Source organism: Kluyveromyces marxianus, chromosome 1 (genome assembly GCF_001417885.1).
Source record: "Kluyveromyces marxianus DMKU3-1042 DNA, complete genome, chromosome 1".
NCBI classification, from domain to species: Eukaryota; Fungi; Ascomycota; class Saccharomycetes; order Saccharomycetales; family Saccharomycetaceae; genus Kluyveromyces; species Kluyveromyces marxianus.
The window spans coordinates 1,084,453-1,098,280 of record NC_036025.1 but is presented as its reverse complement, the minus strand read 5'-3'; the positions used below and the strand labels follow the sequence as shown (position 1 = coordinate 1,098,280).

The window sequence follows — 13,828 nt, the reverse complement described above, 5'->3', positions numbered from 1 at the left end:
TCCCAAGTGAAGAATCCCAAGTGAAGGAACTGGCACGATGCGATTAACTACTATATAAATGTAAGCAACCTGTTGAGTAGCTCTTGTAACTATGCGAGGTAAGAAGTAAGAGTAGGACCCTTTTTGGCACGCTTCTTATTTGTCATTTATATCTCGATAAGACAAGATTTCTTCAAGCCCAGCAGGAAAGAAAGAAAGAAAGGAAGGAAGGATGACGTCCAGCGACAACGGTGACATTGCCTTTAAGGACAAGGGCAATAATGTCATCATCGATGAGAAGCATGTAGAGAAAGATAGCTTCAAGTCGAGCAAGTCTATAGTTATTAGAAAGACTGAAATTCTGGCCGAACAGTACAGTTCCTGGCAATGGAGGTTTGTTCTTTTGCTTTCTGCTTTCTTATGCGGTTATGGGTATGGTTTGGACAGCACATTGCGTAGTTTCTATACGACATATGCGACGAATTCGTATTCTACACATTCGTTGCTTTCTACTGTTGGTGTGATCAACGCTGTCATGGGAGCGGCAGCTCAGATTGTGTATGCTAGATTATCTGACGTTTATGGTAGGTTTACGCTATTTTGCACTGCGATAATGTTTTATGTGGTGGGGACGATCATCGAGTCTCAGGCGTACGATGTGCAGCGGTACGCCGCTGGTGCGGTTTTCTATAACATTGGGTATGTTGGTGTGATTTTGATTGTGCTATTGATTTTGTCGGACTTTTCCTCATTGAGATGGAGGTTGTTCTACTCTTTTGTTCCAGCATGGCCCTTCATCATCAACACATGGATCTCTGGTGACATTGTTGCTAGTGTGAAGCCCCAGAAGCATTGGTCGTGGGCCATTGCGATGTGGGCGTTCATTTTCCCGCTAAGTTGCTTGCCCTTGATCACATGCATGATTCACATGAGGATGCGTGCGAGAAAGACTGCTGCGTGGAAAGAGCTGAGCCAAGAGCAGACTTTCTACCAAAAGCACGGGCTCAAGAGCACGCTGGTGGAATTATTTTGGAAACTAGACGTTGTTGGAGTAATTTTGATGATTGTGATTCTGGGGTGCATCTTGGTTCCCTTGACGCTAGCTGGCGGAACTTCTTCCAAATGGAGACAAGCGCACATCATTGCTCCCTTTGTCGTTGGGTTTGTGTTGATCCCATTCTTTATAGTGTGGGAATCCCGCTTTGCAGTTGAGCCCGTGGCTCCGTTCAAGCTATTGAAGGACCGTGGGATCTGGGCCGCGTTGGCGATTTCATTTTTGGTCAACTTCATCTTCACGATGGCTGCGGGCTACCTCTTCACAATCTTGATTGTTGCAGTGGACCAATCGAACAAGGCGGCCACGAGAATCACGAGCATCAGCACCTTCACTTCGACGGTGTTCTCGCCTTTCTTCGCGCTATTCGTCACACGAGTCACCAGGCTCAAGCCTTACATCATCCTCGGCTGCTCGCTATGGATGGTCGCAATGGGAATTCTATTCCACTTCAGATCCGGCCAACATTCCGACAACGGGATAATTGGGGCTTTGGTCGTCTGGGGCATCGGAACAACTATGTTCACGTATCCGGTAACAGTTTCCATCCAGTCTGTCACCTCGCATGAACACATGGCCACTGTCACTGCGCTCAGCTACACCATGTACAGAATTGGTTCGGCCGTGGGTTCATCCGTTTCCGGTGCCATCTGGACTCAATTGCTGTACAAGCAGCTTTTGAAACACCTTGGTGGTGACGCAGAGCTAGCTGCAAAGTTCTACGGCGCCCCATTGACCTACGTCGCGCTGTACCCATGGGACAGCCCGATAAGACAGAGCGTTGTGCAAGCCTACAGATACGTGCAGAAGTACGAGGTGCTAGTAGCGTTGATTTTCACTGTGCCGCTATTCGTGCTGTCGCTGTGCCTAAGGGACCCACCGCTTACGGATTCTGTTGCGCATGAAAACATCAAGGAGGGCGAGTACATCGACGTCGAGCACGACGACCCAGTGAGCAATTGGATCAGTTCCAAGTGGAACAGGCTTACCAAGTAGAAATTGAATATTACATACTATACTATGCAATACTATGCAATGCTATACGCTTTTTTTTTTTTTTCTTTCCTTTCCTTCACTGTCGTACCCCAGCTTTTTGTTGATGTGATTTTCAACAACAGAGGGAAATTACGTACGCTGCGGGCCTTTGAGTGGGTCGTTTCAGAGCAATGATTGTCGCATCAGGTGGTTTTTCCGAGGGAAAAATCCGTCCGCCGTAGGTTGACTGTTGACTGGTTGATGGGCTTCCTGTCAAGTCACCCACACACATTCTCCAGAGTCACGCAACTGGGGTGGAAAAGGGGGAGGGGAGGGGAGAAGAGAAGAGACGAGAAGAAGTGGAGACTCGAGGCGAGGCGACTCAACTTCCAGGTGTGTGGAGGCCTCGCCCACCACCGGAAAAACTACGTAACACACCAACAATACGTACCAGATGCCAGCTGCAACTGCATATCCCCAGAAAACCCGCAGCCCTCCGCTACAGACCGGAATTCGCTAAAAAGAAACGCCTCAATTCCGAAAAGGTAAACAGACACAAAAACGACAAGAGAAGAAGGAGCAAAAAAAAAAAAAAAAAACACAAACACAAACACAAAAACGCTAAATTATACACACAAGGGCCGGCGGGGCTGCCGGAAAAAAAAGGGAAAAATACACAGACGAGCGCGCACAGATGGGGTTACCACTGCAAGTTACAAGTTGCAAGTTGCACGCTGGAATCAGAATTGGAATTGGAATTAGAATTAAACTTGGGGTAGCCACGGGAACGGGATAACTCAGGAATCACAGGCGTCTCCGTCTAGGCAATCCCAAGGTAAGCCTAGGCACTCCCACAGGGGAAAGAACGGTTGAAGGCAAAGTAATACTAACAATTGGTAACGAATGGTAACAAATCTGCTCGTCTCCACCTGACATTTGCTAGAGCTGGGGATTCCACATTCTTGTGCTCTGAATTCTCAAACCGAAATGGGGCGTTGTTACCCCAGGTATCCGGTTGTAGTTGGCACTGGGGATGGAAAAAAATGATGTTGATGTTGAGTTAGTTGGGTTGAGTTGAGTCAATTAGTGCGTGAAAGTATCACCACTTTTGTCATCCGGCGTTTCTGTGGGAATCATCACACACACAATTTATTGGAGCGCTTGTTTCTGGCGAATTCGTAATTGTTCTGCGGTGCGGTTCTGTGTGCATTTTTCCTGGGGTGTCTGCCGCACCTACTCATCACCCACGCCGTGGGTTTGAGCCATGGCGGAGGTACGACTGACTGGCTGCCTGCCTGCCTGCCTGCCTGCCTGACTGACTGCCTGACTGCAGGAAAAGAGGGTTTCGAAGGAAAAACTTTTCCTGTGTTAATCCGGCCGTGCGCCGCTGCTCCAAAATCCATCTTCATGAGAAGGAGTTTGAAAAAACAAAAAAATTCACATATAAAAAGCGTATCTCGAGATCTCAAAGTCTCCCTTGAATCGTGTTTGCCAGTTGTAACTCATCCTTTATTCTTCTATTCTATCTCTCTCTTTCCTTCCCCTAATCAGCAATTAAATCCGGGGTAAGGAAGAATTACTACTGTGTGTAACGGTTATATTTCGTTTTTTATTTTTTTTTTCCATTGCCATAGAGAAAGAAAAAAAAAAAAAGAGAGTTTGTGAAGATCTTCCATTCGAATCCCATAAGTGACACATTTAATTTTTTTTTTGTTAGATATGAAGTTAGCATACTCCCTCTTGCTTCCATTGGCAGGAGTCAGTGCTTCAGTTATCAATTACAAGAGAGATGGTGACAGCAAGGCCATCACTAACACCACTTTCAGTTTGAACAGACCTTCTGTGCATTTCACTCCATCCCATGGTTGGATGAACGATCCAAATGGTTTGTGGTACGATGCCAAGGAAGAAGACTGGCATTTGTACTACCAGTACAACCCAGCAGCCACGATCTGGGGTACTCCATTGTACTGGGGTCACGCTGTTTCCAAGGATTTGACTTCTTGGACAGATTACGGTGCTTCCTTGGGCCCAGGTTCCGACGACGCTGGTGCGTTCAGTGGTAGTATGGTTATCGATTATAACAATACTTCTGGTTTCTTCAACAGCTCTGTGGACCCAAGACAAAGAGCAGTTGCAGTCTGGACTTTGTCTAAGGGCCCAAGCCAAGCCCAGCACATCAGTTACTCGTTGGACGGTGGTTACACCTTCCAACACTATTCCGACAACGCCGTGTTGGACATCAACAGCTCCAACTTCAGAGACCCTAAGGTGTTCTGGCACGAGGGCGAGAACGGCGAAGATGGTCGTTGGATCATGGCCGTTGCTGAATCGCAAGTGTTCTCTGTGTTGTTCTACTCTTCTCCAAACTTGAAAAACTGGACCTTGGAATCCAACTTCACCCACCACGGCTGGACTGGTACCCAATACGAATGCCCAGGTCTAGTTAAGGTTCCATACGACAGTGTTGCTGACTCTTCTTCGAACTCCTCCGACTCCAAGCCAGACTCCGCATGGGTCTTGTTTGTCTCCATCAACCCTGGTGGTCCATTGGGTGGTTCCGTTACCCAATACTTTGTTGGTGACTTCAACGGTACTCACTTCACTCCAATCGACGATCAAACCAGATTCCTAGACATGGGTAAGGACTACTACGCACTACAAACTTTCTTCAACACTCCAAACGAGAAGGACGTCTACGGTATCGCATGGGCTTCTAACTGGCAATACGCCCAACAAGCCCCAACTGACCCATGGCGTTCATCTATGAGTTTGGTTAGACAATTCACATTGAAAGACTTCAGCACAAACCCTAACTCCGCCGATGTCGTCTTGAACAGTCAACCAGTCTTGAACTATGATGCTTTGAGAAAGAACGGTACCACTTACAGCATCACAAACTACACCGTCACCTCCGAAAACGGCAAGAAGATCAAGCTAGACAACCCATCCGGTTCTCTTGAATTCCATCTTGAATACGTGTTTAACGGCTCCCCAGATATCAAGAGCAACGTGTTCGCTGATCTTTCCTTGTACTTCAAGGGTAACAACGACGACAACGAATACTTGAGATTGGGTTACGAAACCAACGGTGGTGCCTTCTTCTTGGACCGTGGCCACACCAAGATTCCTTTCGTGAAGGAGAACTTGTTCTTCAACCACCAATTGGCAGTTACCAACCCAGTTTCCAACTACACCACAAACGTCTTCGACGTTTACGGTGTCATTGACAAGAACATCATCGAATTGTACTTCGACAACGGTAACGTCGTCTCCACCAACACTTTCTTCTTCTCTACCAACAACGTCATTGGTGAAATTGACATCAAGTCACCATACGACAAGGCTTACACCATTAACTCATTTAACGTTACCCAATTTAACGTTTGATCTGATCTGCTTACTTTACTAACGACAAAAAAAAATCCAAAAAAAAAAAACAATCAGTCCTTCTCTTCTTACGATATGATATGATTAAATGATGCTATGAAATCATCATCTTCTTAACTTTCTTAAATCTTACACGTCACTTACTCTATATACCCTTTTAGCTTTGCCTGGTCACAGCGACATTTTATATAAGTGTACGTATTTTCTTTTTTTTTTAAAAAATTTCTATTCTAACCTTAGAAAAGTGCCCTTTAAACCAGCTGTCCTGGCACTATATCTTTATCATGTGCCGGTCGCTTTCCCTTTCCGTTTCCCTTTTCCTTTCAATTAGTGGCCTGGAATTCCGAACTCATTTTCGCATCTGAAACTAATTCTCGAAACCTTTAACATCAAACAATTGAAAAGATCATCATCACCAGAAATAAGAAAAAGATCAACACAACAGCTAATAACAGTACGAAAGAAAGATCGCTCGAGTGCAAAGGCAGCCAAGAAAGGTCATTCGATTTGGGTCTAGACTGATTATAGACATACCAATTGCACTCAGTAAGAAAATGAGTTTCAAATTTGACGATGACGGTGTGGTAAAAGAATTTCACGGCAACACCATCATATGCCATATTCCTCAACAAACCGAATTCTTCAACAAATTGTTGGACTTCTACCGTTTTGCGAAACGACTTTCCTTCTACGACAAGATCACCCTACTTCCTCCTTCAAGCTACCACGTTACGATCATGAATTGCTGCCACGAACACGATCGTTCTGAGGGCCACTGGCCCAAAGGAATCGATCCGGACACAAGCATGCTGCGGTGTACATCACATCTGACCAACATTCTAACGTCCGAGAATGCGGCCACTGCGGGCTCTGCCGATTCCGAACTCGAATTACAGGTGTACAAGCCTGCTATGTCGATGCAATTGGACAAACCAAGATCGATAAACGTGGTTATGGAGCCTTCTACGGACTCGCAAGAGACAAAAATTAAGCAATTTAGAGACAACGTTTCAAGCCTGACTGGCCTAATTGACCCATCACACGATTCGATCCGGTTTCATATAACCCTTGCATACATAAACGAAGAATTAACCATCGCCGAGACGCAAGAACTCACCAAGACCATTAATGAATTGCATAAGTCCTTGGCAGAGGCCTGCCCGATTATTAAACTTGCGGCACCCGAATTTGTGACCTTCGACGACATGTTTTATTTCCACACCGTAGCTAAACTTTCTATGTAGTAAGTAGGTAGTATGGATGGTAGCTAGTAGAAACTAAACGAAACGAAATAAATGTGAAATGTTAGACGTAAAGGGGAGGGGAAGGGAAGGGGGCGGCGGAGAGACATGCCTTGCCATGCCATTTCATGCCATGGCATGGTAAGGGATACTGCATGCATGCATGCATACTTTACCAATAGCAAATTAAATTGCTTTCCTCCCCCATTTGAAACTATTCCACCTCAATCCATCTTTTCTATAATGGGTATCGCCGATCTCAAGTGTTCTAATAATGCTGCAGGCAACCACTGTAAAGGCAAAAGGCAACAACAAATCTCAAAGGCAACTTGGAATGTAATTTGGTTAATGATAGATATCAAACAGCAATGGTGGGCTCCAACTGAATGGGTATGCTCACCTTATAATCCGGAATTGTTTTTCCGCAGGAAAAAAAAACCTCGAACCAGATATTAATTATCCTATCATTACTGCGTACAAAACCCGGGAACGGTTAACCTGCAGCAGCCGTTTCGCTTCTTACAGTTTTCATGCACAATTAGCCAGATTTTGCAGTAGTATAAACTTAGAATTAAGGCAACTTCTGAGGATATGCATGTAGAGTAAGTCGTTCGAAACCATTATTATTATTCTTAGTTTTACTATTATTATTATTATTATTATTATTATTATTCATATTCTTGTTATTGACATCGCCGAACGACCAGCCACCATACCGATTAGACAGGATCTCAAACGTGGGCTCCAGAGCTCACACACTATGCTAAATAACCATCTACCGTAGCAGCTACAGAAAAAAAAACTATAAAAGAGTGAAGGATAAACCACTCTCTTGTGAATCAGGACCAGTAAGTAACTCATAATCTTCTTCTTATCTCTCAAGAATATCACATAACAGTAGTATCAACTTCAATATCGAACAATACTAACTACTACAACAGTAGTAGCAGCAACGACAACAGTAACGACAATAACGATACCAACAAACAACAGCAACAGAAAGTAAGCTCAGAAACCAAAAAAAAAAAAATGTTATTCAGCAACACCTTATTAATCGCAGCAGCTAGTGCATTATTAGCTGAAGCTTCTCCATTGGAAAAGAGAGACAGTTGTACCTTGAGTGGGAAGACAGCAGGAGGTGGATTGTCCAACTGTGCCACGGTCACTGTCAACAACGTTGAAGTCCCAGCTGGTAAGACCTTGGACTTGACAGGCTTGCAAGACGGTGCGACAGTTAATTTCGTCGGGCAGGTTACCTTTGATTACGATGAATGGGTGGGTCCATTGGTCTCCATCTCCGGTAAGAACATCAAGGTGGTGGGTAAGTCTGGCCACTTGTTAGATGGTGATGGTGCACGTTGGTGGGACGGGAAGGGTGACAGTGGTAAAAAGGTGAAGCCTAAGTTCATGAGCTTGAAATTGACTGGCAACTCAGATGTCGGTGGGTTGCAAATCAAGAATACCCCAATTCAAGCTATCTCAGTGAACTCTTGTAGTGACACTGTGATTCACGATGTCACCATTGACAACAGTGATGGTGACAAGGACAGCTTGGGTCACAACACTGATGGTTTCGATGTTGGTAACGTTAACAACGTCACCATTGAAAACTGTCATGTCTACAACCAAGACGACTGTATCGCCGTCAACTCCGGTACCGGTGTCTACTTCAAGAACAACTACTGTTCTGGTGGTCATGGTGCTTCCATTGGTTCAGTCGGTCTTCGCTCAAACAATGTGGTTGACACCGTTTACTTCGAGAACAACCAAATTGTCAACTCTGACAACGGTTTGAGAATTAAGACCATTCAAAAGGCCACTGGTTCCGTTAACAACGTGCACTTCTTGTCCAACACTATCTCCGGCATCAGAAAGTTCGGTATTGTTGTTGAAACTGATTACAGCAGTGGATCCACCACCGGTACCCCAGGTAGCAAGGTCCCAATCACCAACTTCGAAGTCGATGGTTTGACTGGTTCAGTTGACTCTTCCGCTTACAGAGTCAAGATCTTGGTTGCTGGTGCTTCTAAGTGGACTTGGAAGGATGTTGATATCACTGGTGGTTCTTCTTTCGGTTCATGTACTGGTATTCCATCTGGTAGCGGAGCTTCCTGTTAAGCGTCTCTCTCTCTTTTTTTTTTTTTTTTTTTATTAACGTGAAGAAGATAAGGGAAGTCTTCAATGCGGTTCTAAATGGTTGATCCATTTCGATACCTCGGGGACTTCCTTTGAATATATTCTGAGAGTATGATAGTTGGTTTTCTTTCTTTCTTTTCTATTGTTTTTGTTCTTATGGAAATATAGCTTTGTGTTTAGAATATTTTTTGTAGTGAACCAATACATGCTTGATGAATATATACGTACGAGGGGGGCATTCTACTCTCATTATTGATGTTTAATTGGAGGGAAAGATTAAACTTAGGGGGTATCGTTTAGAGCGCGAACGTAATATCCATGTTCTTCTCTTTGAAGAGGTCCCACCATTGCTTCCCAGATAGCCAGCATTCTTCCATAATATTTTGCGCTTGTTTTGCACTGGTGACACCCTTACGAACCAAAGATGTCAAGTGCTGCTGATACAACAACCTGTATTCGTACAATTCTGGATCCATCAGCTCACATCCACAGCTGAAGATACAGAAAATGATACATGTCTCTGCGGAAGATTCAAACGCTATGCAATTTTCTATAAGTTTTGTTATTTCTTTTAGTAATTCTATTATGATAGGGCTGCTGGGCGAGATACCCAATACCCTTCGTTTTAGTTGTAGTACCCCAGTTAGCGTAAATATCTGGTTTGTGCCCCGAAGAATTCTGTAAACCTCGTACCTTTCTGCCATGACTGCGTCTGTTTTTGATAAGTAGTAGGTTTGATAGACCTCATCTCTTTTGAGTTCTGTTTTCTTTAAATAAGTTGTCATCTTGTGGTCAAGTTCTAGGGCCTTCAATACCAATACCTGTGGGAAGACGGTGGTCTCGTCTGTCTCCTTCTCGTTCACCAAACGAGAAACCTCTGCCAACATCCACAAACAGGATACCTCCATCCCGGTAAAGTACTCAATATCCTCTAGTCGAATCATCTTCTGCATCAAACTATCCTCCACGTTTGTTTCCATCTCGTATTTGAGAGACGAGAGCTTGTGAATGTTATTAATCGAGTTAGTTGACGACAACGAGGAAATAATATCGGTGTACGCGAACCATCTCAAAAGGAAATGTTCTTGCCGGAAATCTGCACTATGGTCCGAAAGGGTGAGGGCACCAGTCCCATTTGAAAGCCTTTCCTTCATGATTTTTCTGGCCCCGTACACATGTGTACGCCATTTCTGCTTCTTATCACCAAAGAATATATCGAAAGCTGCCAATAGCAAAATGGTAGCGAGCGTTGAATCGCTATTTCTAGTGTCAAAGTCTGTTAGTTGCGTTAGCAAACTGGTGAAAGTGTTTGTCAACAAGTCATTCGCTACCAACGAGCTGTTGCCATCAGTATAGAACCCTTGCGAGTGCATGATCTTGTGTTTATGGTTAGCTCCAAAGACTAAGAGTAAATTCATCAACGCGGAACTGTTCATCGCCATTCTAGGTAGAAAGTTGAAGAATGGGTTACGGCTGTAGGTAGTACTTGGAGCTGGGACGAGCAACTTCGATGTTTGGCTGAAGAAGAAGTCAAACGATTCTGCTAATTCTGGGGATTGAAGCAACAAATCGGGAATCATAAAGCTTGGTAGTCTTGTAGTAGGAGACATGAACTGCTGGTTCTGCAGCACAACTTCAGAGGAAAAGGCTGTGTTCGCTGCGTTCGGTTGGAATACCAGCTGATCTGTATCCAGAGCCGTGGGGCTTCTTTCGGTGTTGCTGTTGTCAAATAGAGCTGATAACGGCGAGAACGACTCGCCGCCTACACTGGGATCGATGTTGATGCTATTCTCATCAACGTCGACTTTCACTTCTACGTCCACCTGGGGCAGATATTCCACAATCTTTGCTTCTGGGAAGGAAGTCTGCTGTTGCTGCTGCTGCTGCTGCTGCTGCTGCTGCAGGGGCATCTGCAAGAGCATCTGCTGAGCACCCATTTCCGCACGGCTATTCTTCTTCTTCTTGTTCTTCTTCGCAACCTTTGAGTCAGATGCTGTTCCAGAACTGTTCTTCCCAGTAGCTGCCTTGAGATCCACAGCACATATTCCCTCCACCACGTACGTGTGTTCAAACCGCATCATCTTGGTAACTCGTTTGTCCTTGAACGGACGACCGCCCCATTTCAAAGGCCTCACGTAGCTGCAATCGTACCCTTGCTTCTTGCAGTTGCTACATTGCGGTTTCTCTTCGCTGCACTTCTTCTTCAAACTCCTGCACTTCTGGCACCCGTTATACGATCTCACCACTTTCTTCATAGCGTAAACACAGTGCTTTCAGTCATCTACGGGTCCTCGTAGTCCTTTTTGGCCCTGTGAGTCCCTCTATTTTTATTGTCGTTGTTGGTAAAGGAGATATGGATAAGTTAGACATTGATAATGATTAATTATGGATATATATATATATATAGTAAAGAGTCAGCAACATTGGGCTTGTGTATGACTAAGAAGGGAGAAGAGAGGCATGGAAAGAGACGGGAGGGTCCTTTATTACGTATATATGTATACAGATAATGATAATATCGTTATGTATGTACTTGGCTGACTAGCTCAGTTCAAATCAGCAACAATACGGGACCAGTTGTTGTACTCCTTTCTGCCGTACTGGATGTCAGCGATCCAGGAGGCGACCTGCTTCGTCAATTGACCGGATTGCTCGCCAGGAAGCAATGGGACGTTGATGTCGTTGCCCCTCCAGCCGATCTCCTTGATTGGAGACACAACAGCAGCAGTACCAGACCCGAACGCCTCGACCAACTCGCCCTTGGCTGCTCTCTCCTCCACTTCGAAGATGCTGTAGTAACGCTCCGACACAACCCATTCCTCAGGGTCCAAGTTCTTTCTGCACAACTGCAAGATCGAGTCTCTGGTCACACCTTCAAGAATGGTACCGTCCAATGGAGCGGTCACAAGCTCCTTCTTGCCCGTGGCAGAGTCCTTGAACACAAAGAAAACGTTCATCGTACCGACTTCCGTGATGTTCTTCTCCTCACCGAACAACCACAAGTTCTGCTGGTAGCCACGCTTGGCTGCCTCGAGCTGGGGCAACACGCATGGCGCATAGTTCGCACCAAGCTTCTTGTCACCCACACCACCGGGCCAAGCTCTGGTCGCATAGTCCGTGGCCTCCAATCTCACAGCCTTGAACCCAGTCTTGTAGTATGGCCCCACTGGCGAAGTGATCACATACAACAACGCTCTGTCAGGCGTACCAACACCTAGACCGTTCGTAGTACCAATCATCGTAGGTCTGATGTACAACGAGTAGCCCTGGCCCTCGGGAACCAAGTACTTGTCCTGCTCGATCAACTTACCAATCAACTTGATCAACTCCTCCCCATCAAACGTTGGCAAACAGATTCTGGCCGCCGACTTGTTCATACGCTCCATGTTCTTGTCTGCACGGAACATGCTGATCTTGTTGTCCGGCGTTCTGTATGCCTTCAAACCTTCAAACAACTCGAACCCATAGTGGAAAACACACGCAGATGGGTCCAAAGAGAGGTTCCCGTATGGCTTAATCTCAGGAACGCCCCATCCGTCCTTGGCTGTCCACTCAACAGTCATCATATGGTCTGTAAACGTCTGACCAAATACCAATTCATCGTTTGGACGAGGTTTCGATGGCTCAGAAACCTTCGTAATTTTCACTTTTGACGCATCCAATGAACTCATCGCTCTGCTATATCTTCCGATCCCTACGTTCAACAACCTTTGGCCCTTGCTTAGACCTCCGAAAACGCTCTTCATACCTTCTAATTGCAAAAACCTTTTAATAATCTATACTCTATAACTGTGGGTTCTTTCGCAATAGTGCAAAGTTCACGATTAAACCTTTAAAACTTTTCACCAAATTTTTATAGGTCCGAAGAGAGAATGACTCAGTGGGGGGAGGGGTCTCGACTCGGCGGTGTGTGTGAGTGTGTGTATATATATATGATGGGGGGGGGGAGAGTATGACCCAGGGTATGTCACAGGGTATGTCACAGGGTATGACACATCTTGGTAGTGATAGTGGTATATAATAGTGAGTGAAAAATCGGGCAGAGGTTCTGACTTGGCGATGAGAGCCCCTAGCGGGGCTCTCATCGCGCAGTATGGGGCCAGGGTGCGACTAAACGTATATATAGAGGTAGCAGGTGGCAGTAGGTGGCCACAGGATACGGGCAGCCAGGGCGTTTTCAAGTGGATCGGGCCGTTCTTTCACCGGCCCGGTGCAAGAACATCCCGGTTTCGTTCATTATAGATGAGCCAATTGTATAGGCATATAGATAAGAAGAGATAGGCTCCCCCCAACACGTGAGGGACAGGAGACAAGATATCAGGATGGTCCCGCAGAAACAGGTTTTGAGGAGGCAGGTGAAACAGGCGTTGCGTGCGATCACGCAACGGGAGCTCGTGCAGCAGAGCGAGACTCTCTCGAGACTTGCGCTTCGGGTGATCGATGCGCAGGGGTACAGGCACGTCGCGTGCTTCTTGAACATGGAGCACAGCGAGGTGAAGACCGAGCCGCTGCTCGAGTCGCTGTTTCGAGAGGGCAAGACGGTGTACTTGCCTCGGTGCACGACGACTCGGGTTTCGAAGCAGAAGATATTGCGTGGGAATCAGGCAGACCAGCAGGCAGACCAGCAGGCAGGTCACCACGCACACCTCACCTTCTATGCGATGAGCTCCATCGAGCAGGTGCGGGCGTTGAAACCGCAGGGCAAGTACCAATTGCGGGAGCCCCAAGCAGTGGACCCTGAGCCGCTTCCACCGCAGGAACTAGAGGTGATTCTCATGCCCGGAGTTGCGTTCTGCAAGAAGAACGGCGCACGCATGGGCCATGGGGCCGGCTACTACGACGACTACATCACCAGGCACTTGCACTACACGGGCAAGAAGCCGCTGCTCGTCGGGCTGGCGTTGAAGGAGCAGCTGGTCGACGACGTGCCCGTCGAGGAGCACGACTACACCGTCGACTGCCTGGTCTCCGGCGATGGGGAAGTCACTTGGTATGGGCCCCGGCCCAGCCCAGACAGGAGCAAGAAGGATCATAAATAATGGTTAGAGTGAAT

General features: G+C 46.2%; 7 protein-coding genes across 7 annotated transcripts; 5 read left to right on the top strand and 2 right to left on the bottom strand.

Moving 5' to 3' along the window:
* Window positions 1-211: 211 nt before the first annotated feature.
* Window positions 212-2,029, top strand: ARN1 (ARN family MFS transporter; the record flags this gene model as incomplete). Its single annotated transcript, XM_022822173.1, has 1 exon — window positions 212-2,029. The coding sequence occupies one exon, from the start codon at window positions 212-214 to the stop codon at window positions 2,027-2,029; it is 1,818 nt and encodes a 605-aa protein (XP_022674032.1).
* Window positions 2,030-3,727: 1,698 nt separating this feature from the next.
* SUC2 (beta-fructofuranosidase SUC2) lies at window positions 3,728-5,398 on the top strand (the record flags this gene model as incomplete). The annotated part of the gene is made up of 1 exon (XM_022822162.1): window positions 3,728-5,398. One exon carries the CDS (start codon window positions 3,728-3,730, stop codon window positions 5,396-5,398), a length of 1,671 nt encoding a protein of 556 aa, XP_022674031.1.
* A 554-nt stretch (window positions 5,399-5,952) lies between these two features.
* Window positions 5,953-6,642, top strand: KLMA_10517 (uncharacterized protein conserved in bacteria; the record flags this gene model as incomplete). The annotated part of the gene is made up of 1 exon (XM_022822151.1): window positions 5,953-6,642. One exon carries the CDS (start codon window positions 5,953-5,955, stop codon window positions 6,640-6,642), a length of 690 nt encoding a protein of 229 aa, XP_022674030.1.
* A 588-nt stretch (window positions 6,643-7,230) lies between these two features.
* PGU1 (endo-polygalacturonase) lies at window positions 7,231-8,757 on the top strand (the record flags this gene model as incomplete). The annotated part of the gene is made up of 2 exons (XM_022822140.1): window positions 7,231-7,241; window positions 7,584-8,757. 2 exons carry the CDS (start codon window positions 7,231-7,233, stop codon window positions 8,755-8,757), a joined length of 1,185 nt encoding a protein of 394 aa, XP_022674029.1.
* Window positions 8,758-9,071: 314 nt separating this feature from the next.
* KLMA_10515 (GAL4 domain-containing family protein) lies at window positions 9,072-11,030 on the bottom strand (the record flags this gene model as incomplete). Its single annotated transcript, XM_022822128.1, has 1 exon — window positions 9,072-11,030. One exon carries the CDS (start codon window positions 11,028-11,030, stop codon window positions 9,072-9,074), a length of 1,959 nt encoding a protein of 652 aa, XP_022674028.1.
* A 291-nt stretch (window positions 11,031-11,321) lies between these two features.
* On the bottom strand, window positions 11,322-12,446 carry BAT1 (branched-chain-amino-acid transaminase BAT1; the record flags this gene model as incomplete). The annotated part of the gene is made up of 1 exon (XM_022822117.1): window positions 11,322-12,446. The coding sequence occupies one exon, from the start codon at window positions 12,444-12,446 to the stop codon at window positions 11,322-11,324; it is 1,125 nt and encodes a 374-aa protein (XP_022674027.1).
* A 651-nt stretch (window positions 12,447-13,097) lies between these two features.
* Window positions 13,098-13,814, top strand: FAU1 (5-formyltetrahydrofolate cyclo-ligase; the record flags this gene model as incomplete). Its single annotated transcript, XM_022822106.1, has 1 exon — window positions 13,098-13,814. The coding sequence occupies one exon, from the start codon at window positions 13,098-13,100 to the stop codon at window positions 13,812-13,814; it is 717 nt and encodes a 238-aa protein (XP_022674026.1).
* Window positions 13,815-13,828: the final 14 nt, after the last annotated feature.